This window comes from Phyllobates terribilis, unplaced genomic scaffold (assembly GCF_046119375.1).
Source record: "Phyllobates terribilis strain yellow unplaced genomic scaffold, ASM4611937v1 Scaffold_2__4_contigs__length_985480577, whole genome shotgun sequence".
Classification (NCBI taxonomy): Eukaryota; Metazoa; Chordata; class Amphibia; order Anura; family Dendrobatidae; genus Phyllobates; species Phyllobates terribilis.
The window spans coordinates 188773421-188798630 of NW_027362762.1; the positions used below are offsets into that span (position 1 = coordinate 188773421).

The 25210-nt window shown below is 45.4% G+C and overlaps 2 protein-coding genes across 7 annotated transcripts in view; one reads left to right on the plus strand and one right to left on the minus strand.

Annotated features, from left to right (window-relative positions):
- The window catches only part of TIMELESS (timeless circadian regulator), a 161745-nt gene that overhangs the window by 5834 nt on the left and 130701 nt on the right, over window positions 1-25210 (plus strand). The window lies entirely within an intron of this gene.
- On the minus strand, window positions 6625-9243 carry LOC141201658 (uncharacterized). The gene is made up of 2 exons (XM_073663677.1): window positions 8669-9243; window positions 6625-8457 (listed from the first exon to the last, which is right to left on the minus strand). The coding sequence occupies exons 1-2, from the start codon at window positions 8868-8870 to the stop codon at window positions 6818-6820; spliced, it is 1842 nt and encodes a 613-aa protein (XP_073519778.1). The 5' UTR covers window positions 8871-9243; the 3' UTR covers window positions 6625-6817.

Consider the following 25210-nt stretch of genomic DNA (forward strand, 5'->3'; position numbering starts at 1 on the left):
TAACAAAAACAAACCATCATAAGGCTCCATCGACAGAAAAGTAAGAAAATAATCCCTGAGCTCCCCGGATTCTGATGCATTTTCCAGTTGTCGCTCCATTGCATAGATATTCACATTTGTTGCTTTTGGAGCGCAGTATGTGACGTCTCTGCTTGAAGTTCAACTGAACATTTCTTCAGAGTCTCCTCTGGGGGCGTGCGGCTCTAATGAACTTCCAGTCATGCGCAGGATTTTTGTTATTTATATCTTTAAACAAATAGTTATATTCTATATCAGATTTTCTATACCACCAATTTTTTTTTTTTGTTTGCGTCATATCTATTTGTAAGGCTGTGTGCCCACGATGCGTTTTTAATGCGTTTTTGCAGCTGCGGAAACGCATTAAAAACGCATAGTAGAAGGGCAGCAATGTTACCCAATGATAATCTGCATGTGCTGTGCACATGCTGCGGAAATTTCCGCTGCGGATTATCATTGCGGAAAAAAACGCAGCACTACCAATTATTTTGCGGAAGTGCTGCGTCTTCGCCGCCATTGACTTGCATTAGACCGCATGGATTACGCATCACTGTATAAGTAGATGCGTAATCCAAGCTTTCTAATGTACGGATGGTACCCGGGTGTAGATGAGAGGAGAGTCTCCTCCACACCCAGGTACCATTAAAAAAATCTGTAAAAAAAGAATAAAATAAAAAATAAATGTATACTTAACTTCTGTCGGCCCGCGCACCGCTCCTACTTGCTTCCCGGCACTTTGCAGTGAATTGAAGGACCTGCGCTGACGTCAGAGTCATGTGACGGGTCACGCGACCCTGACGTCGGCAGGTCTTTTCAATTCACTGTTGCCGGCAAGGGAGACCGGAATGAGCGGGACACCGGGGGCCATCGGAGGGTAAGTATACATTTATTTTTTTATTTTTACCACTCTCTCGGGTCACACTATATAAATCCATGCGGTTTGCATGGATTTATATAGTGTGACCTAGTTGTCACACAAGCACTTTCCAAGTGATGCTAATCACTTGGAAAGCGCTTGTCAATCCACATGCGGAAATGTCAGTGGGTAACTGCTCCATTTCCGCATGTCCCTGGCAGGAAAACGCATGTACAATCCGCATGCTTTTTTTTCTGCCAGGGAGATGCAGAAACGCTCAGGAAAATTTTTTTTTCCTGAGCGTTTCTGCATCTCCCTGGCAGAAAAATGCGGATTGTACATGCGTTTTCCTGCCAGGGACATGCGGAAGTGAAGCTTTCTTCACTTGCATTTCCGCATGCGGGTTTACAAGCGCTTTCCAAGCAATTTTAGCATCACTTGGAAAGTGCTTGTCAACTTGGTCTCACTATATAAATTCATGCAAGCGGCATGGATTTATATACTGTGACCCGAGAGAATGTCAAAAAATAAATGTATACTTACCCTCCGATGGCCCCCAGAGTCTTGATTTCCTCCGTCCCGGCTGCCGGCAGCGGTAGAGTGAAGGACCTACCGACGTCAGCGTTGCGTGACCCGTCACATGACTCTGACGTCAGCGCATGTCCTTCATTCCATCGCGAACTGCTGCCAAGCAAGGAGGAGTTCACCGTGGGCCGCCAGAAGGTAAGTATATATTTATTTTTTATTTTATTATTTATTTATTTTTTTTTACAGTTTTCTATGGTACCCAGGTCCGGAGGAGAGTCTCCTCTTCTCTAGACCTGGGTACCATCCGCACATTAGAACGCATGGAATGCGCATCTACTTATGCAGTGATGCGTAATCCATGCGGTCTAATGCAAGTCAATGGCGGCGAAAACGCAGCACTTCCGCAAAATAATTGGTAGTGCTGCGTTTTTTTCCGCTATGATAATCCGCAGCGGAAGTTTCCGCAGCATGTGCACAGCACATGTGGATTATCATTGGGGAACATGGCAGGCCTTCTACCATGCGTTTTTTAAGCGTTTCTGCAGCGTTTTTGCCGCTGCGGAAACGCTTAAAAAACGCATCGTGGGCACACAGCCTAAGTGTGTTTCCAGCATTATATTCATACTACTTGGCATAGGTAGTTTTGTTGGTTTAGACTTGTACCCCAAGCCTGGAAAACCCCTTTAAACCACCTCAGATCATTAAAGGTGCAATTTTTATAGGGGCTATATCGCCAACAAGGCTGTGTTAGTTTATACTGTCAATTTCAGCTTACAGACTCCCTTAAAAGGGAATCTGGCAGCAGGATTTACTCCTAGGAAATATTAAGCGGCTCTGGAACAAAGAGGTATATACTAAAGCCTCATTCAGATGTCTGTGAAACAAGAGCCTAGTACAGACATAGATGCACTGACTGGCTGTGGGTCTCCTGTTGCAAACGTGACAGCCTCGTATGACTGAGTCTGTCAAGTTTAGGTCAAGAGAACTTCAGCCAGTATATACATCCTGCTTTGTGCAAGTGAGGCTTAACACCTTCACCTCTGGCCATTTTCTGTTTTTTCGTTTTAGTTTTTTCCTCCCCTTCTTCAAAGTGCCGTTAAATTTTCTTATTATTCCATCAATATATCCGTATGAGAGCTTGTTTTTTAGCGGGACAAGTTGTACTTTTGAATGACAACATTCATTTTATCATGTGATGCACTGGGAAGTGGGAAAAAATTCCAAGTATGTTGAAATTGCCAAAAAAAAAGTACAATTTCACAATTTTTTTTTTATTTATTGTGCTCATTAGACAGTAAAACTGACCAGGCAATATAATTCTTCAGGTCAGCACAAGTATGCAGATCCCAAACATGCCTATTTTTTTTTTTTTAATTTAAGTGGTGAAAAGAAATTTGTAAAAAGAACAAAAACAAACCCCTTTCTTGTGTTGCCATTTTCCGAGACCCGTAACTTTTTCATTTTTCGGAATATGGTGCTGTGTGATGGCTTATTTTTACTGACACCATTCTGTCGTTTCAATTTTTTTTTCTCACTACGCTGTTTGCCAATTGGATTAATTTTTTTTAATATATAAAAATAAAGATTATTATTATTTTGATCTGACTTTTACGAGTGCAGCGATACCTAATGTGTATTTTTTTAAATTGTTTTATTTTTAATAAATTAGGTTATTAAACTGTTGTGGGATTTTTTTCTCTCCATATTTTTTACCTTTTTTTTTTTTGTACTTTTTACTGTATTTAATAGTCCCTTTAGTGGACTTGAAACAATAAAACAATCTTTTATGAATGCAAACCACAGACTGGCTTTCACAGAAGGATCGTATTGTTAGCAGACACCTGGCTGTTATAATAACCCTTCGGCGCCCTGCAGTCGCATCACGGGCACACCGATGGGAGGGTGGAATGACGTGCCCCCTGCCAGCGCATGTTAAATGCCGCTGTCAGAGACTGAAAGCTGAGTTTACCAGGTTAAAGTTAGAGGCACATGATGATGAAATCAGCCGCCATGTGCTGGGAAAGATGCGGGCTCGGAGTGAGAGCCTGCATCAGAGTCAGGGAGCCAGCATATGACATGCCAGTACATCATATGTCAGTAAGGGGTTAAAAGGAACCGGTCATATAAAATGGCGTTAATCTGCAGGTTAATAGCGTTCTGACACTGTGGCACCGACACTGAGTCCTGCTGCTGGGAGGAAATAAAAAGGAATCTGTCAGGTTCCTCATGCCCTCCAACGGCAGCAGCATGTCAGCAAATTCCCTGCCTAACCAGCCCTGAATAACGTTATTGAGTGAAAACAAGGCATAAAAAAAGCGGTTATATTGTCCCTGTTTCCTATGCTAATGAGGGCTTTGACTAGTCGATGTAGCGTTAGTTGCATCATCGCCGCTCATGCAAATCTCATGCATGCGCGCAGCTCATATTGATAGCGTCACTGAAGCCAGGTGTACGCTTCCCGGCTTCAGAGATACCTTATCCCATGACTTCCTATGACATTTTTTAAGATCTGTGCACATGATCAGGAATTTTCCTGACCAGATTTCATGTGCGGAAAAAAACACAGCATGTCCATTCTGTGTGCGTTTTTGCCTATACAATGCATTGAAAAAAAACGCATGGCAAATCCGCAGGCAAAAATGCATGAAAACGCTGCTGATTTTCCTCAGCGTTTTCGCTGCCAAGAAGTGCAGAAACTTCTGCAAGCAATTCCTGAACGTGCGCACATAGCCTGAAAACTCCTGACCCAGGTGCTCTGCTCCTAAGAATAAACTGGAAGGGCAAAACGAGCAATTTCAAGGACACTGTGCTATATAATATTACTGCAATACATTAAAAGGATAAACATTTTTATGGGAGTGCTTCTTTAAAAGGCAACTATACTTTCATCAAACTGCATAAATCAATAGTACAGGCGAATATACAGTTAGGTCCATATATATTTGGACAGAGACAACATTTTTCTAATTTTGGTTCTAGACATTACCACAATGAATTTTAAACAAAACAATTGAGATGCAGTTGATGTTCAGACTTTCAGCTTTCATTTGAGGGTATCCACATTAAAATTAGATGAAGGGTTTAGGAGTTTCAGCTCCTTAACATGTGCCACCCTGTTTTAAAGGGACCAAAAGTAATTGGACAGATTAAATAATTGTAAATAAAGTGTTAATTTCTAGTACTTGGTTGAAAACCCTTTGTTGGCAATGACTGCCTGAAGTCTTGAACTCATGGACATCACCAGACGCTGTGTTTCCTCCTTTTTGATGCTCTGCCAGGCCTTCACTGCGGTGGTTTTCAGTTGCTGTTTGTTTGTGGGCCTTTCGGTCTGAAGTTTAGTCTTTTAACAAGTGAAATGCATGCTCAATTGGATTGAGATCAGGTGACTGACTTGGCCATTCAAGAATATTCCTCCACTTTGCTTTAATAAACTCCTGGGTTGCTTTGGCTTTGTTTTTGGGTCATTGTCCATCGGTAGTATGAAACGACGACCAATCAGTTTGGATGCATTTGGCTGGATCTGAGCACACAGTATGGCTCTGAATACATCAGAATTCATTCGGCTGCTTCTGTCCTGTGTCACAGCATCCATAAACACTAGTGACCCAGTGCCACTGGCTGCCATGCATGCCCAAGCCATCACACTGCCTCCGCCGTGTTTTACAGATGATGTGGTATGCTTTGGATCATGAGCTGTACCACGCCTTCGCCATACTTTTTCTCTTTCCATCATTCTGGTAGAGGTTGATCTTGGTTTCATCTGTCCAAAGAATGTTCTTCCAGAACTGTGCTGGCTTTTTTAGATGTTTTTTTTTTAGCAAAGTCCAGTCTAGCCTTTTTATTCTTGATGCTTATGAGTGGCTTGCACCGTGCAGTGAACCCTCTGTATTTACTCTCATGCAGTCTTCTCTTTATTGTACATTTGGATATTGATACGCCTACCTCCTGGAGAGTGTTATTCACTTGGTTGGCTGTTGTGAAGGGGTTTCTCTTCACCATGGAGATTATTCTGCGATCATCCACCACTGTTGTCATCCGTGGGCGCCCAGGTCTTTTTGCATTAATGAGTTCACCAGTGCTTTCTTTCTTTCTCAGGATGTACCAAACTGTAGATTTTGCCACTCCTAATATTGTAGCAATTTCTCTGATGGTTTTTTTCTGTTTTTGCAGCTTAAGGATGGCTTATTTCACCTGCATGGAGAGCTCCTTTGACCGCATGTTTACTTCACAGCAAAACCTTCCAAATGCAAGCACCACACCTCAGATCAACTCCAGGCCTTTTATCTGCTTAATTGAGAATGACATAACGAAGGGATTGCCCACACCTGTCCATGAAATAGCCTTCTAGTCAATTGTCCAATTACTTTTGTTCCCTTTAAAAACAGGGTGGCATATGTTAAGGAGCTGAAACTCCTAAACCCTTCATCCAATTTTAATGTGGATACCCTCAAATGAAAGCTGAAAGTCTGAACTTCAACTGCATTTGAATTGTTTTGTTTAACCGGTTCCCGACCGCCCACTGTACATAAATGTCCGCGCTGCCTGGGCTCTGTGCAGCGCGGACGTTTAAAAACGGTGGGTGGTCTCGCAGCGCTCAGGACCCCCAGGGTCCTGCAAGCGCTGCGATTCCGGTGCAGAGCGTTAGCTCTGACAGGGAACATCATCGGGACCTGATTGGATCAGGTCCCAGTGATGTTAACCCTTTGCTGTCTTCTATATGCTGCGATCTATAGTGATCGCGGCATATAGGAGACAGCAGGAGGAGAGGGGGTCGTCTTACTTACCTCCGAAGACCTCCGGTTCCTTCCAGGACCTGGGGTTGCTATGGCAGCTGGAGGTCACATGACCGCCTCCAGCTCTGCCATATATGGTGTCCTGTCTGGCTCAGCCTGCAAGCTGAGCCAGACAGGAGACTCTGACTGAAACAGGGAAGATCTCATGTAATGTAATGCAGGGTGGATTTGATTTAAATCTAACTGATTTAAATCACGATTTAAATCACGATTTAAATCACTAGTCAGTAAGGCTTGATTTAAATCAGTGATTTAAATCAAAGTTTCTACCTAAACTAGTTCTTGCTACTTTAACATGCAAGTAGATGAAGATTTTTAGAATCACTTTTTATATTACTTTTTTCTCCCCAGTTTAATGGGTTAATCATTCATATTTGGACACCACTGTTCTGTTGTACTTAGGAAGGAGAAAAATAATCCTGACCTTAATAACAATTTAAATAGATTTATTCAACTGAAACAATAACAACATTACAGCATAAGTTATTTGCTTAAACAAACATCCATGTTTGTTAACTAATTTGGCTAAACAAAATATATATATATTTTAAGAAACTTAGACTGTCAGCCCAGCCGACACATGAAAAACTTAAATACTACTGTCCCTGCTGTCCGCTGTAGCTCACTCGTCGTCATCTTCATCATCATCATCATCTTCTTCTTTGTTCCTATTCATAATCTGGAAAAGAAAAACAAGCTTTCCTGCTTTATTGGGTCCCAACCGATTTCTCAATTTAGAATGAATGAGTCCAAAGGAAGAGAATATTCTTTCAACGCCTGCAGAAGAAGCTACTGCTGTTAAAAGTGAAATCATTACTTGAACAGTCTCTAAATCCAAGCGCTTAAGTGACTTCCACCAGTTTACTGGTGTGACCTTCCTTAAAATATCTTCAGCAAACATATATTTCTTGAATGGTTCCCCCTTAGCTCTGAAGTTTATTATAGTTGGCATTAAAGATGGATGATTGATGGATACCCATGTCATAGCTAACTCCTCTTCCTCAGCACTTAGGTTTTGACCCTGATATTGGATATTGACAATATTTGCCAAAAAATGAGCTGGAGTCAGTGCTTGTCCCATTCGTTTGTTTACTGCTTGTAATTTAATTCTGTCCATGTGTAGTTCTGTTTTTAAGTGTTCACTCAGTTCCTTCCAAATTTCAACAGCATCCACAATAAAACAGCTATTTTTCTGTATTTTGTTTAAAGCTTGAGAGATGGGTTTCAGGAAGCTCAGCATATGTTCAACATTTCTCTTAAGCCCAATGTTGAGGATTTTGGCCGTGACAGTGCCATCTATTTTATCTCGATTTTCTTCACAAAGTGTCATCAGAATAGGCCAGTTTTTGATATACTGCTCAAAAAAGTCCACCACAGAGTTCCATCTAACATCTTGTGGGAGCGTTAGCTTGGTTCCACCCATCCTTTTCAGATCTGCTGCAGCAAAATGATTATTACGGAAGTATTTAGCAATTTCAACAACATTAGCCTTTATTTCTGGAACACTTAAGTCTTTGGCTAAGAGGTGCAGCAAATGAGCACTGCAACCATATGTTATTAGCAGCTTTGTATTCCCTCCCTGCTCTTCTAAATTTCTTCTCATCTTGGATACGTTTGCAGCATTGTCAGTGACCAAACTGCGTACTAGACATTTGAATTTTTGTTCACATGTTATAGCTTTTACTGCCACTTCTTGTAAGTATTCTGCTGTGTGTGCATTTCCTGACGTATCAGTTGTTTGTGCAAGGAAGACTTTACCTTCTTCTGTTGTTATACAAGCACATGCAATAGGATCATTGTGGACATTACTCCACACATCAATACTTAGGTTAACAATTTTACCCTCCAGAGCTGTTGCACATTGCTCCATTTCTCTGTCATACACTTGATCCAGCAGTTTCCCTGCAACATCAGCTCTGCTGGGTGGACTGTATCCTGGTCTCAGTGACTGAACCATATTAATGAAATGTGGGTTCTCAGTCAGACGGAAAGAAGAGTTCGTTGCATAAATAAACTGGGCAATTTTTTCATCAATCAACTCTTTTTCTAATCTGCTAGTTCTTATCACAAACCTATCTATGGTGGTTCCAGGAGGTAAAGGTTTTTTCTTCCTTTTGGGTGATGGTGATATGTGGCTGTGGGTGTCTGATGATGATGATGCTGCTGCTAATGAAGCACTATCCTGGATGGATAACTCTGAAACTGTAGAACAGGATGATGGTGATCTTGGAGGTGGATAGTTTCCAGAATCCATGAATTCCCCTAAACAAAAAAAGTCAATGTTGTTATTTTATTGTTTATACAATTTCTGCTTATTGTACACAACACATCACTGCCCCTGCCCCAAAAGGAATATTTGTTTTTCTTCATAACTGTACCAAATGACAGTAACATGCAGTAATAATAAGAAATATAATTTTTCTCACACATGACAGTTCAGTCTTTAGAAATAGGATTCAATAAAAATTTTTACCAACAGATCCTGCCTGTTCAGAAGTGTTTCTTTGGTCATCTTCATCACCGCACTTCTCATGATGTTGCCTCATTCGCGCCACCAGGCCTTGCATCTCTTTGTTGCATCGTTTGCATTTTGCACGCATGCCTGCCTTACCGATAGGCGAAGGAGCTTCATTAAAATATTCCCAAACTGGGTCTCTTTTACGGCCTGCTGCCATTATAAGGAAAGAATGTAATAAACCTCAGATCGTACACACAAACAGATCCAGACTTGTCTGTCTGTGGCTATGCTGCAGTATTGTGCTCAAAATTTCACTTTCATTTTCTTGTCTGCTTGCCCTTCCTCCTCCTCACACTTAGATTCACATTCTTCTTGTGTTGTGCAGATCTATTCCACTCCAAACAATCAGAAACATATTGTCTAACTTCTTGGACTTGGCACTGAAGGGGTTGATTCTGTATTCATAGGTTTGTAGAACAATAGGATTAAGGTCTTTTTCTCAACTCTGTTCATGTTGTAACATTTTTGCCGTGAAGAAGAGGCTGGGACCTCTGCGGAGTCAAATTCAGTTTTGAGAACTGCGTAAGTAAAGCGAGCGTCTGTGGTAATATAGGAGAGAAACTGCCCACTAATCCTACAGAAACCTCTGGAAGAGCATGGCATTGTGAATGTTACACATATACAGCCTTTTTTTCTACTGAGTTAAACAACTCAGCTTTATCTCATGATCGAAGAACCTTTGGATGGTAAAATATTTTCCTCAAAAAGCAGTTTATTGAAAAAAATCCGATTTAAATAAAAAAAAATCAGATTTTTTTGATTTTTTTTAAAAAAAACATTGATTTTTATCCACCCTGATGTAATGTAATATATGTCTATTACATTACATGAGATCAGTGATCAGAAAAATAAAAATTAATGTCCCATACAGGGACTAAGTAAAAATGTAAAAAAAAAAGTTTTTAAACTGTTAAAAAAAAATAATCACAAAATAAATAAAAAATAAATAAAATATTAAACCAATAAATCCGTATATTTTTACAAAACCAAAAAAAGAACACATATTTGGTATCGTCGCGTCCAAAACAACCAGAGCTATAAAACTGTCACACTAATTAACGCCTTCTGTGCACACCGTAATAAAAATAAAAAAAAAACGGAGCAAAAAAATATGCTTTTTCATCATATCGCTAAACAAAAAGTGGAAAAAAATGCGATCAAAAAGCAAAATAGAAATAAAAATGGTACCGCTGAAAACGTCATCTTGTTCCGCAAAAAACAAGCCGCCATACAGCTCCATCAGTCGAAAAATAAGTTATAGTGCTCAGAATACAGCAATGCAAAAAAAAATATATTTTTCTATAAATGTTTTATTGTGTAAAAGCGCCAAAACATAGAAAAATATACAGTAAGTGTAGTATCGCTGTAAATGTACTGACCCGAAGAATAACTCTGCCTGATCACTTTTACCACACGCAGAACGGCATAAAAAAAAACCTCAAAGAGCAATTCCTGAATTGGTTTTTGTTAATTTTACCTCCCAAAAAACGGAATAGAAAGCGATCAAAAAATGTCACATACCCAAAAATGGTACCAATAAAAATGTCAACTCGTCCCGCAAAAAACAAGCCATCACCTGACTGTCGGCCAAAATATGGAAAAATTATAGCTCTCAAAATATGGTGATGCAAAAACTAGATTTTGCAAAAAAAAGTGTCTTTTAGTGTGTGACAGCTGTCAGTCATAAAAACCCGATCTAAATCTGGTATCTCTGTAATCGCACCGACCCGAAGAATAAAGTAATCTCATCACTTATACCGCACGAGGAGCGGCGTAAAAAATAAATAAAACCAATTCTTCACCTGCTACTGATTTGTTTATTATGTCTCCGAAAGATCGCAGTAAGGCTCTGCTCACATTTATCCTGCGCTCTGCGCTGAGCACTTACACCAGAGTTTCCGTGTAAATCTCTGAAATACGTGATTCAGCCAGAACCCATGACGGAAGATTCCCTGTAATGAGGCAGATATAGACCACTGTGGACGCCGTCTAGCCTGGGATCCCACGGTGTCATTTGTTTTAGGCGTGCATAAAAGTGCGGTTGGCCACAGTTTTGTGCACTTCTGAAAAAAAGGACACCGCTAAACAGAGGCTAGACGGAGTCCAGAGTAACTCTGCTGCCTCATTATAGTGAATGGATCTTGCAGGGGTTTCATCTAAATTACATCACTTGGAAATTTAGATGGAAACCCCGATGTAAGTGCTCAGCCTAGAGCGCCGGATAAATGTTACATAAAATGTTCCCAATAAAAGCTTCAACTCAGTCCTCAAAAAAAGCTAGTCCCCACTCAGGTCTGTCATCTGTTAAAAATATAGGGGACTTCCAAGTTACTGGTAGCAGAAAGGCTCTGGAAAAGCGAAATGGCCCTTGCCCCCCAAAAGAAATTCAGAAAATTTTGTGCTCCCAAATCCAAATGCCTATTCTACAATAATTTGTTCTCCAATTGTCAAAAGCACTCCGTCCCCCCCAGATCTCGCCGTATGGCTGAGCGGTACGATACAGCCACATATGGGGTATTGCCACTTTTAGAAGAAATTGTGTGACACATTTCAGCACTATTTTTACCCATTGCCCTGTGTGAAAATGTAAAATCTGAGGGTAAAACATTTTTTTGTGGTAAAAATATAATTATGCTTTTTTCACTGCCCAATGGTATAAATTAAAAAATACTCACTACTTCCCTAGATGAAGGCTGTGTGCCCACGTAGCGTTTTTCAAGCGTTTATGCTGCGGAATTTCCGCAGCGGAAACGCTTGTAAAACGCTAGGTAATCCGCACCCCATGGTCCCCAAGGGGATTCCGCATGTTCTATGCACATGCTGCGGATTTTTCCGCAGCGTTTATGCTGCGTACAAAAATCCGCAGCATGTCATTTAATTTTGCGGAAGTGCAGCGGAACTCCCGCCATTGACTTGCATTGAGACGCACAGAAACCGCGACTGTACATTTTTACAAGCGGCTTCTATGTGCGGATGGTACCCAGTTCTGGAGGAGAGGAGACTCTCATCCAGACCTGGGTACCATTGTACCTGTAAAAAAAAGAATAAAATAACAAATAAAGTTTATACTCACCTGTCCGGCGGCTTCTCTCTTAATTTTTTTATTTTTTTTATTTTTACGGTTCACACTGTATAAATCCATGCTGTTTGCATGGATTTATACAGTGTGACCTAGTTGTCAAGCACTTTCCAAGTGATGCTATCGCCTGGAAAGTGCTTGTCAATCTGCATGCGGAAACGCATGTGAACCCGCATGTGGATCCGCATGTATTCTGCAGGAAAAACGCATGCACAATCTGCATGCGTTTTTTTCTGCCAGGGAGATGCAGAAATGCTGCAGAAATTTTCTGCTTCATTTCTGCATCGTCGGCACATAGCCAAATTCCTTGAGAGGTGTAGTTTACAAAATGGGGTCACTTGTGGGGGTTTCTACTGTTTCGGCATGTCAGCGACTCTTCAAATGTGACATGGTGTCTGCCACCTTTCTCTTCCGAACCCTGCCGTACACCAAAGCAGTGGTTTTCCCCCACATATGGGGTATCGGCGTACTCAGGAGAAATTGCACAACAAATTTCATGGTGCAATTTATCCTATTACCCTTATGATAATGCAAAATTAAGGGATGAAAAACGGTTTTGTGAGAAAATTTTATTTTTACAGCTCAATATTATAATCTTCTGTGAAGCACCTTGGGGTTCAAGGTGCTCACCACACATCTAGATAAGTTCCCTAAGGGGTCTAGTTTCCAAAATGGTGTCACTTGTGGGGGGTTTCCACTGTTTAGGCACTTCAGAAGCTCTCCAAACGCAACATGGCGTCCGCTAATTATTCAGACAAATTTTACATTCAAAAAGTCAAATGGCGCTCCTTCCCTTTCAAACCCTGCCGTGCGCCCAAACAGTGGTTTGCCTCCACATATGGGGTATCAGCGTGTTCAGGAGAAATTGCACAAAAAAATTTGGGGTCCATTTTTTCCCGTTACCCCTGTGAAAATAGAAAAAATTGGGTCTAAAGTAACATTTTTGTGAAAAAAGTTAAATGTTCATTTTTTTCTTCCACATTCCAAAAATTCCTGTGAAGCACCTGAAGGGTTAATAAAGTTCTTGAATGTGGTTTTGAGCACCTTGAGGGGTGCAGTTTTTAGAATGGTGTCACTTTTTGGTATTTTCTGTCATAAAGACCCCTCAAAAGTGACTTCAAATATGATGTGGTCCCTAAAAAAATGTTTTTGTAAATTTTGTTGGAAAAATGAGAAATCGCTGGTCAACTTTTAACCCTTATAGCTCCCTAACAAAAAAAAATTTTGGTTCCAAAATTGTGCTGATGTAAAGTAGACATGTGGGAAATGTTATTTATTAACTATTTTGTGTGACACATCTCTCTGATTTAAGGGCATGAAAATTCAAAGTTAGAAAATTGCAAAATTTTCAACATTTTTGCCAAATTTCTGATTTTTTCACAAATAAACGTAAGTTATATCGAAGAAATTTTACCAGTATCATGAAGTACAATATGTCACGAAAAAACAATCTCAGAATCAGGGGAATACGTTGAAGCGTTCCAGAGTAATTACTTCATAAAGTGACAGTGGTCAGAATTGAAAAAATTGGCCCGGTCACGAAGGCAAAAACAGGCTCTGGTGCGAAGTGGTTAAAATTCATTGTGGTAATGTCTAGAACCAAAATTAGAAAAATGTTGTCTCTGTCCAAATATATTAATATATATGGACCTAACTGTAAGAAACTTGGAAAAACCAAAGACAAGCAAAATACCCAAATAGCTGGAAGTAAATGGATAAATCGCACAGTGCATAAAAATAATAAAGCGTATTTAGTTAACATAATTTTGATCAAAATAATGTAAAAGCCATCCCGCAACGTCACGTCAACCCTTATAGGACAGTCCTAACTCTAATATTAAAACCTTACCATTTGTCAAGTGACATACATATGGAGAGACTGAACCCCTAGTAGAAGCATGGACCTGAGAGGCAGAATGAACCTTTCAGCTCAGACAAAGGGCGGCCGCACCCTTATATGCACTGAAGCACACTAAACTACAAAGAAAAAACCTGGGAGTCTGAACTGAAACGTAAATTGATGTGCAATATAAGAAACTTGTAGGGTATGTGCCCACAATCAGGAAGAGCCGTGTTTTGAACGCACCTCACCTGTGCTGCGTTCTACATTAGAAGCACAGTGGATTGGATTGATAGAAATCCCATGCCCAATGTGCTTCTATTTTTTTCAAACATCATTTTTATTTGTTTTTTTAACATAACAAAACATAGAAAAACATATAAAACAAATAGAACAAAGCCAGGATGTACAGAATAAGGATCCTGTACACAAATCATGTACAGTAAATGATCAACAAGTTTCGGTTACCTGGCTTAACAAATAAACATTTAAGCTAAGTATTAGCAAGTTACAGTCATCTGCATTCAATGGAATTAATTAAATAATGATAAATTGTGATAAGTTGAATTTCTCCCCTGTTTTAGCTAACACGTAAGAGTCCTAAGTTATTGTTTAGATCCTCCAGAATATACCATTCTGTAGAGGTAAATGGTTGGACAATTTTATTCTTTTCAGTCAGAGTGAATCCTGGGCCCCAAATAGTCTTTATCATATCTGAGACTTGATTCCAGTATACTGTTGAATCAGGGCAAGACCATATGCCGTGCATAAGATCAGAGTATGGGTGATGACATTTAGGGCAAGCAATCATCCTATCTGACAATGGATCTTTTTTCGGTATATTAAAAGCGTAAATGGCTCCTTGAATTATTTTATACTGAGTCTCTCTCCATGATTTGTTTATAATGTATTTTCTAAATATATTCCAACCCGATCTGATTTTAGTAGGGATTTCAACGTCATCTAGTTGCTTCTTCCAATATTTAAAGAAGACATCAGGGTGTATCTTTAATAAATTAAGATTTCATAGCCGAATAAAGACTAGATATTGAGGGAGTACCAGTTGGAGATAGTAAAATTATGTCTAATTCGTTTTGAAAGGTCTCGGTGACCTCCTTTAAGTTTGACATAATGGATAATCTAATTTGTTCAAATTGGAGACCATGATGAAGAGATAGATCATATTTATCTATATATTCTGGGAACGTCAACCATCTCCGATCGTTTGGGTGGAGTCGGTGAGATATGTTATGGATACCTGCTTGCTGCCATTTAAGAAATAATTTATTTTCGCTGACCTGTGGAAATTTCGGATTCCGCCGTAGCAGCAGGTGCTTAGAAACTCAGAAAAAAAGTATGGCCTTTCTTTCAAACTGCTTTCCAAGCGGAAATGGTAACATAGTAACATATAGTAACATAGTTTGTAAAGCCGAATAAAGACTTGCGTCCATCAAGTTCGACCTGTTAGTTCTGTAATTGCTAAAGTTGATCCAGAGGAGGGCAAAAACCCCAAATGATTTAGCCAATCTTCACCTGAGGAAAAATTCCCTCCCGACTCTGAAACCAGCAGTCAGAATAAATCCCTGTATCAACCTACTATTTTATTTTTAAGTATACGCTGAAATCTGCCTGGTATCTAGAAATGCATCCAGTCCCCGCTTGAACTGGTGTAGTGAATCCGACATTACCGTCTCCTCACTCAGTGAATTCCATATTCTCACTGCTCTTACCGTAAAGAACCCCTTCCTATGCTGGTGCTGAAACCTTTTCTCTTCCAATCTTAGTGAATGCCCTCTTGTTACCGTAATATCCCTCCTTTTGAACAAATCCCGGGCAAGATCTCTATACTGTCCCCTAACATATTTGTACACATTTATTATGTCCCCCCTCAGCCTTCTCTTTTCCAGGCTGAATAGTCCTAGTTTTGCCAACCTCTCTGGGTATTGCAGTCCCTCCATTCCCTTTATTAATTTTGTTGCCCTCCTTTGTACCTTTTCAAGCTCATTTATATCCTTTCTATATATTGGGGCCCATAACTGAGAACAGTATTCCAAGTGTGGTCTGACCAGTGCTTTGTACAGTGGAAGAACAATGTTCTCATCCTTTGCAGCTATACCTCTTCTGATACATCCCATTACCCTTTTTGCCCTTACAGCAGCGGCCTGACTTTGGGCACTCCAATTTAGTTTGCTATCAATCAAGATGCCCAAGTCCTTCTCCATCTCTGAATTCCCCAATGATTTCCCATTCAGTGAGTACTGGTGACTTCCATTTTTCCTTCCCATATGTATGACCTTACATTTCTCCTCGTTAAACCTCATTTGCCATTTAATGCTCCACCTACCCAGCTTATCCAAATCCCTCTGTAGGTCTGCACTGTCCTCTTTTGTATTAATCGTTTTACATAACTTTGTGTCATCTGCAAATATTGATATTTTACTATTTATCCCATTGACTATGTCGTTAATAAAGATATTAAATAACATTGGGCCTAGTACAGACCCCTGTGGTACCCCACTAGTGACGCTTACCCAATCTGAGTATATTCCATTTATAACCACCCTCTGCCTTCTATCCCTTAGCCAGTTTCCCCCAGCCCCATCATTCTCATTTTGTAAACCAACCTATTATGTGGCACGCTATCGAACGCTTTTGAGAAGTCGAGATACACGACATCCACTGGTTCCCCCTGATCTACTCGAGAGCTAACCTCCTCGTAGAAGTCAATCAGGTTTGTTTGGCAGGAGCGATTCCTCATGAATCCATGTTGGTTCGGGATTAAAAGATTATTAGCATCAAGATGCTCCGTAATTGCCTCTTTAATGAAGCTTTCAAAAATTTTGCCCACAACGGACGTCAGACTCACCGGCCGATAGTTTCCGGCGTCACTTTTCGCTCCCTTTTTGAATATTGGCACTACATTCGCCTGTCGCCAATCAAGTGGTACAGACCCAGTCTCAACAGAGTCCTTAAATATAAGATATAACGGTCTGTCTATCACATTACTTAGTTCCCTTAGTACCCGTGGGTGTATGCCATCAGGTCCTGGTGATTTGTTTATTTTAATGTTACTGAGGCGTTTCTGTACCCCAGCTTGGGTTAGATTTGTCATACTTAGTGGAGGATTAAGCTTGTCACTTCTCATTTCTCCTGTTAGTTCTATTTCCTTTGTGAAAGGTGTCGAAATAAAATTATTTAATAGATTAGCTTTATCCTCCTCTTTCTCTATGATTTTGCCTTCCTCACTTTTTATCGGTCCAATATTATCCGATTTAATCCTTTTACTATTTATATACGTAAAGAACAGTTTGGGATTTGATCTACTTTCCCTAGCAATACGTTTCTCTGTTTCCTCCTTCGCTATTTTTATTTGTTTTTTACAGGTTCTTCTTTTTTTCCTTGTAACACATTAGTGCCTCCTTACTGCAGGGCTCGACAAACCCAGGCGCCTGGTCGCCAGTGGCGCCTAGAAAATGTTGCCTGGTGCTTGAGGAGTTGAGAAGAAAAAAAAATACTCTCAATCCAATCCCACCTCCTGCACGGAGTCATCCTATCGGAGGAAGCAGGGACAGTATCGCTCAGGCCGCCTTCTCCACTTTGCTCCGCCCCCCTTATGCTCCAGGACTGGACAGGGAGAGTTGGGTTACAGGGGAAGCAGGGCCGGCGTCAGCACCCGGCGTACCCGGGCAAGTGCCGGGGCCCTGGAAAATCAGAGGGGCCCAGCCGCCCACTCACTGTCGGGGCCCGGGCCCACACACCCACCCGCCCACTCACTGTCGGGGCCGGGCCCACTCACTGTCGGGGCCGGGCCCACACACCCACCCGCCCACTCACTGTCGGGGCCGGGCCCACACACCCACCCGCCCACTCACTGTCGGGGCCGGGCCCACACACCCACCCGCCCACTCACTGTCGGGGCCGGGCCCACACACCCACCCGCCCACTCACTGTCGGGGCCCTGGCTGCTTCCTCGGCACCTGTTCAGGGACGCAGGCGCTGCTTGATTGTCGGCACTTCCCCCAGACATGGCCGCGCGCTGTCCGGCTGTGTCTGCTAGTAATGACACGGCAGGGTCGACGGCACTGCACCTTTAATTGTGCTTGTGTGTCGCTCCTGCCGCGTCATTACTAGCAGACAGAGCCGCACAGCGCGCGGCCATGTCTGGGGGAGTGCCGGCAATCAAACACCGTCGGAGCGGAGGTCCTGCACAGATGGGCGGGAGGGGCCCGGACCTGACCGCAAGTGGGCCCCTCTGATGTTCCAGGGCCATGAAGTCTGTGACACGCCGGGGGCCCTGCACTGCCCCATACCCGAGGAGCTGCTGGACAGGACACTGGACCGGGGACAGGTGAGTGAGGGTTCCCCAATCCCCATATTAAAAATATTAGTAATGGGTCTGTGTGAGTGCATGTATGTGAATGTCAGTGTATATGACTGTGTATATATATTTGTCTGTTTTATCTATGTGTATGTCTGTATGTGTACATATGTCTGCGTACCGTGTGTGCGCGCGCATATGTCTGCGTACCGTGTGTGTGCGCGCGCGCATATGTCTGCGTACCGTGTGTGTGCGCGCGCGCATATGTCTGCGTACCGTGTGTGCGCGCGCGCATATGTCTGCGTACCGTGTGTGCGCGCGCGCATATGTCTGCGTACCGTGTGTGCGCGCGCGCATATGTCTGCGTACCGTGTGTGCGCGCGCGCATATGTCTGCGTACCGTGTGTGCGCGCGCGCATATGTCTGCGTACCGTGTGTGCGCGCGCGCATATGTCTGCGTACCGTGTGTGCGCGCGCGCATATGTCTGCGTACCGTGTGTGCGCGCGCGCATATGTCTGCGTACCGTGTGTGCGCGCGCGCATATGTCTGCGTACCGTGTGTGCGCGCGCGCATATGTCTGCGTACCGTGTGTGCGCGCGCGCATATGTCTGCGTACCGTGTGTGCGCGCGCGCATATGTCTGCGTACCGTGTGTGCGCGCGCGCATATGTCTGCGTACCGTGTGTGCGCGCGCGCATATGTCTGCGTACCGTGTGTGCGCGCGCGCATATGTCTGCGTACCGTGTGTGCGCGCGCATATGTCTGCGTACCGTGTGTGCGCGCGCGCATATGTCTGCGTACCGTGTGTGTGTGCGCGCGCGCATATGTCTGCGTACCGTGTGTGCGCGCGCGCGCATATGTCTGCGTACCGTGTGTGCGCGCGCGCGCATATGTCTGCGTACCGTGTGTGCGCATATGTCTGCGTACCGTGTGTGCGCGCGCATATGTCTGCGTACCGTGTGTGCGCGCGCATATGTCTGCGTACCGTGTGCGCGCGCGCACGCATATGTCTGCGTACCGTGTGCGCGCGCGCACGCATATGTCTGCGTACCGTGTGCGCGCGCGCGCATATGTCTGCGTACCGTGTGTGCGCGCGCGCATATGTCTGCGTACCGTGTGTGCGCGCGCGCATATGTCTGCGTACCGTGTGTGCGCGCGCGCATATGTCTGCGTACCGTGTGTGCGCGCGCGCATATGTCTGCGTACCGTGTGTGCGCGCGCGCATATGTCTGCGTACCGTGTGTGCGCGCGCGCATATGTCTGCGTACCGTGTGTGCGCGCGCGCATATGTCTGCGTACCGTGTGTGCGCGCGCGCATATGTCTGCGTACCGTGTGTGTGCGCGCGCGCGCGCATATGTCTGCGTACCGTGTGTGCGCGCGCATATGTCTGCGTACCGTGTGTGCGCGCGCATATGTCTGCGTACCGTGTGTGCGCGCGCATATGTCTGCGTACCGTGTGCGCGCGCGCATATGTCTGCGTACCGTGTGCGCGCGCGCGCATATGTCTGCGTACCGTGTGCGCGCGCGCGCATATGTCTGCGTACCGTGTGTGCGCGCGCGCGCATATGTCTGCGTACCGTGTGTGCGCGCGCGCATATGTCTGCGTACCGTGTGTGCGCGCGCGCATGTCTGCGTACCGTGTGTGCGCGCGCGCGCATATGTCTGCGTACCGTGTGTGCGCGCGCATATGTCTGCGTACCGTGTGTGCGCGCGCGCGCATATGTCTGCGTACCGTGTGTGTGCGCGCGCGCGCATATGTCTGCGTACCGTGTGTGCGCGCGCGCATATGTCTGCGTACCGTGTGTGCGCGCGCGCATATGTCTGCGTACCGTGTGTGCGCGCGCGCGCATATGTCTGCGTACCGTGTGTGCGCGCGCGCGCATATGTCTGCGTACCGTGTGTGCGCGCGCGCGCATATGTCTGCGTACCGTGTGTGCGCGCGCGCGCATATGTCTGCGTACCGTGTGCGCGCGCGCGCATATGTCTGCGTACCGTGTGTGCGCGCGCGCGCATATGTCTGCGTACCGTGTGTGCGCGCGCGCGCATATGTCTGCGTACCGTGTGTGTGCGCGCGCGCGCATATGTCTGCGTACCGTGTGTGCGCGCGCGCGCATATGGCTGCGTACCGTGTGTGCGCGCGCGCGCATATGTCTGCGTACCGTGTGTGCGCGCGCGCATATGTCTGCGTACCGTGTGTGCGCGCGCGCATATGTCTGCGTACCGTGTGTGCGCGCGCGCATATGTCTGCGTACCGTGTGCGCGCGCATATGTCTGCGTACCGTGTGTGTGCGCGCGCGCGCATATGTCTGCGTACCGTGTGTGTGCGCGCGCATATGTCTGCGTACCGTGTGTGTGCGCGCGCGCGCATATGTCTGCGTACCGTGTGTGTGCGCGCGCGCGCATATGTCTGCGTACCGTGTGTGCGCGCGCGCATATGTCTGCGTACCGTGTGTGCGCGCGCATATGTCTGCGTACCGTGTGTGTGCGCGCGCGCGCATATGTCTGCGTACCGTGTGTGTGCGCGCGCGCGCATATGTCTGCGTACCGTGTGTGCGCGCGCGCATATGTCTGCGTACCGTGTGTGCGCGCGCGCATATGTCTGCGTACCGTGTGTGTGCGCGCGCGCATATGTCTGCGTACCGTGTGTGCGCGCGCATATGTCTGCGTACCGTGTGTGCGCGCGCGCGCATATGTCTGCGTACCGTGTGTGTGCGCGCGCGCGCATATGTCTGCGTACCGTGTGCGCGCGCGCGCGCATATGTCTGCGTACCGTGTGCGCGCGCATATGTCTGCGTACCGTGTGTGCGCGCGCATATGTCTGCGTACCGTGTGCGCGCGCGCATATGTCTGCGTACCGTGTGCGCGCGCGCGCATATGTCTGCGTACCGTGTGTGCGCGCGCGCATATGTCTGCGTACCGTGTGTGCGCGCGCGCGCATATGTCTGCGTACCGTGTGTGCGCGCGCGCGCATATGTCTGCGTACCGTGTGTGCGCGCGCGCGCATATGTCTGCGTACCGTGTGTGCGCGCGCATATGTCTGCGTACCGTGTGTGCGCGCGCATATGTCTGCGTACCGTGTGTGCGTGTGCATATGTCTGCGTATGTGAAGGATGAGGGGGCAGGCTGGGCCATGTGTAATAAATAAAATATATATATATATATATATATTTATTTCTCCTCCGTATCTGTGCATCATGAATCGTGTATGTGTTAAAAGGGCCCACTGAGACTCTTTCGCCCGGGGCCCAGAAAAACCTGGAGCCGGCCCTGGGGATAAGGATTGCTGTGGCCGGGGGCCCGTTCTCATCTTCCGCTACCTGTGTAAGTACATACAAAGGCCGTGCTCCCCAGGGAGACGCCGTGTGTGAGGGGGTCTATATGTACAGTTTGTCAACAAAAAAAATTCTGGCTCCTAGATTCTGAACAACTTTGTCGACCCCTGCCTTACTGTTTTCCTGTTTTAATCTCTTGAATGCCTCTTTTTTGCTATTTAACGCCCCTTTTACGTTCTTGTTCAACCATATTGGTTTCCTCTTATTTCTGGCCCTTTTATTCCCATACGGTATATACCTCTCGCACTGAGTATTCAGAATTCTTTTGAAGGTTTCTCATTTACTATTCGTATTCCTTTGATTAAGAACTTTGTCCCAGTCAATAAGTTGAAGGTTTTCTATCAGCTGATCAAACTTCGCCCTCCTAAAGTTTAATGTTTTTGTTGTTCCCTTATTGATAACCCTACTGAAGGGCATTTTGAAGTCGATAATATTATGATCGCTATTACCTAGGTGCCCCCCTATCAGGCCTATTAGTCAATATTAAGTCCAACACGGCCTTCCCTCTCGTTGGTTCCTGCACTAGTTGGGAGAGATAATTATCCTTAATATTTGTCAAGAACCTTTTTCCTTTCTGAGATCTACAGGTTTCTGTTTCCCAGTCAATATCCGGGTAGTTGAAATCCCCCATTACAATCACTTCATTATGTTTTGCTACTTTGTCTATTTGTCCTAATAGCAGATTCTCATTCTCCTCGGTTATATTTAGTGGCTTATAGCAGACCCCCAGTAATATTTTATTATTATTTTTTGCCCCCTCTATCTCTACCCACATGGACTCGACCCCTTCTTCTCCCTCTCCTATATCTTCCCTTAGTCTGGGCTTTAGACATGACTTTACATATAAGCAGACTCCTCCGCCTTTCCCCTGTTTCCGGTCCCTTCTAAATAAACTATAATCTAATAAATTTACCGCCCAGTCGTAGCAATCGTCTAGCCAAGTCTCTGTTATACCTACGATGTCATACCTCTCCTCCGATATAAGCGCCCGCAGCTCATCCGCCTTATTGGTCAGGCTTCTTGCGTTGGTCAGCATGCATGATAAAACTTTGGGGTTATTTAGCATCCTATTCTTCTCTAAGGATCTAACTGAACTATCCCCACCCCCCTCTCCACCCTCATTATATTCACTTCTCCCCTTCCCCTTTACTTGCCTCACATCCCACCTATCTCCTTGGTTTCCCCCACCCGTCTCTAGTTTAAAAACTCCTCCAACCTATTAGCCATCTTCTTCCCCAGCACCGCTGCACCCTCCCCATTGAGGTGCAGCCCGTCCCTACGGTAGAGCCTGTAGCCGACCGCGAAGTCGGCCCAGTTCTCCATGAACCCAAACCCTTCTGCCTTGCACCAACTCTTTAGCCACTTATTCACCTCCCTAACTTCCCCTTGGCGCTCCTGTGTGGCTCGCGGGATTGGTATTATTTCTGAGAAAACTACCTTGGAGGTCCTTGCCCTAAGCTTCCTACCTAGGTCCCTGAAATCATTTTTAAGGACCCTCCATCTACCACTCACTTTGTCATTGGTGCCGATGTGGACCATGACTGCTGGGTCTTCGCCAGCCCCACTGTAGCGCCGGCGTCCCTGCCCTCTGCTAGGCAGGGACGCTGTTCCCCTCACCCCTCTGCTCCGAGCCCGGCGTCCTCCTCCCGCTCTGCTGGCAGCGCACGCTCCTTCCCGGCCACTGTGCTTAGGGCGAGCGCTCCCTCCCTCTTAAAGGGGCCGCGCGCGCCGTCCTAAGGAGTCCCCGGCCAATGGCCGGAGGACTTCACCATATATAAGGCACCTCCTCCAAAATGGAGGTGCCCGAGCAATGTTGTTGCATTGTTCACTACTCTGCTTCAGCCCTCAGGTCCCGTTGCCAGTTACCTGCCAGAAACCTGCCAGTTTGCTGTCTGTTTCCTGCCTGACATTCCTCCTACCTGCTTGCTAGCCTGAGGTCCGACGGTCTGCCTTCCTACTCCTGTCAGTCTGTCTATGGACCAGCTTGCCCGCTCACCTGGGAGCGCACATCTGCTACCTGCCTGCTAGCCTAACTGGAGGCTCCGCCGTCACGTGCTGTGACCACCTGCCATTCCAGAGACTCCTGCCCGCTCACCTGGGAGCGCTCATCTGCTGCCTGTCTGTTGGCCTACCTCGAGGCTCCGCCGTCACGTGCTGTGACCACCTGCCATTCCAGAGACTCCTGCCCGCTCACCTGGGAGCGCTCATCTGCTGCCTGTCTGTTGGCCTACCTGGAGGCTCCGCCGTCACATGCTGTGACCACCCGTTTATCCAGAGACTCTCGCTTGCTCACCTGGGAGCACACATCTACCATCTGCCTGCTAGCCTACCTGGAGGCTCAGCCATCACAGGTCGTACCTATCCTTTACCCAGAGACTGCCCCGGTCACTTGCCGTGACCTCCTGCCCGTTCATCCAGAGACTGCCTCGGTCACTTGCCGTGACCCCCTGCCCGTTCATCCAGAGACTGCCCCGGTCACTTGCCGTGACCTCCAGCCCGTTCACCCAGAGACTGTCCCGGTCACCTGCTGTGACTGCCTGCCCGTCTTCCCTGGTCACCACCCGCTCCCTTACAAGGACCGCCCCCTTGTATAGTAGCTCAGAGGTTCCGCCTCCCAGACCCGTTACACCCACCCAGTAACCTGTCAACCCGATCCGCGATGTGCCGGACTCGAGCGCCAGGGAGGCAGCACACCATTCGGCGATCCCGGTCTTAGTGACAGATTGCCCTGTCTGTCCCCCTAATAATAGAGTCACCCACTACCAGGACCTGTCTTGCCTGCCCTACACTTCCCCCCTCCCCCTCATTACTGGAGCATACACTCCCCCGGCGGTCAGAGGATCTGTCTTGCTCCAATAATGCCGGTTCTGAACCAGCCTTCCTATACTTCTTCCCTCTATCCCTCCTAACTGTTATCCAGCTCCCTGCCTGTTGAGCCTGCACTTCCCCTCTATGCTCCACCCCCAGTATTGACCCATTGAGTGTCTGCTCGGTGAGCAGCAAACTCCGTTTCATGTTGTCGATGCTCCTCAGTTTCTCTATCTGAGCACTTAGATCCAGAATTTGGGCTTCCAAGTGCACGATATGCTCACATCTCTCGCAGCAGTATGGATCCTCGAGCGGTTGCTCACGGAATGCATGCATTGCGCAAGATGTACACTGCACGGCTCCGGCCAACATGGACGTCATTCTAAATATGGGGATACAGTCAGTGTGTGTGTGTGTGTATATGTATATATATATATATATATATATATATATATATATATATATATATATATAGTGTCTTTAAGAGTCACTGATTTTTTGATTGCTGGGGGAAGAGAAGAGTAGCGAGAGTGTAGAAGAGCAGTTAAATTAAAGGGGTAAGCATAGTCTGATTCCAAAGAGTAATCAGAGTATGTATGTCTCTTGTGGAGCCAGTCAATTATGTAGCGAAAAAGGCAAGCAAGGTTGTAATTTCTAATACTTGGAAAATTGATGCCTCCATCATCCTTGGACGACATAAGTTTGTCAAGGCTAATCCTAGAACGTTTTCCTCTCCATATAAAATGACTGAAGGCCTTATTAAGTGTGATTACGTCGGAGTGTTTCAATAGTAATGGCAGAGTTTGGAGCTGATGCATAATTTTGGAGGTACTTATCTTAACGAGATGCGCCCTGCTCAAGAAAGACCAGGGCAAATCCTGCCACGACTTCAACTGATCAGTAATTTTTTGATGAGGGGGGGATAATTTAATGTATATAAAGAAGATGGTAGCCGGCCTATTTTTATGCCCAAATAGGTGATATGGGATGTAGGTATGTTAATATCGTAGATTGATTTCTCCTGGTAGAGTTTCATACCCTGTTCAGTTAATGGTAGCAATTCACATTTTTTAGTGTTTATTTTGAATCCAGAATATGAGCCAAATTTTTTAAATAGAT

Bases quoted from the DNA above. Each gene is read 5' to 3' on its own strand.
- LOC141201658 (XM_073663677.1), bottom strand. From the start codon at position 8,870: ATGGCAGCAGGCCGTAAAAGAGACCCAGTTTGGGAATATTTTAATGAA. The intron at 8,458-8,668 runs GTAAAAATTTTT...TTTTTTGTTTAG, and splicing joins TGAACAGGCAGGATCTGTTG to GGGAATTCATGGATTCTGGA.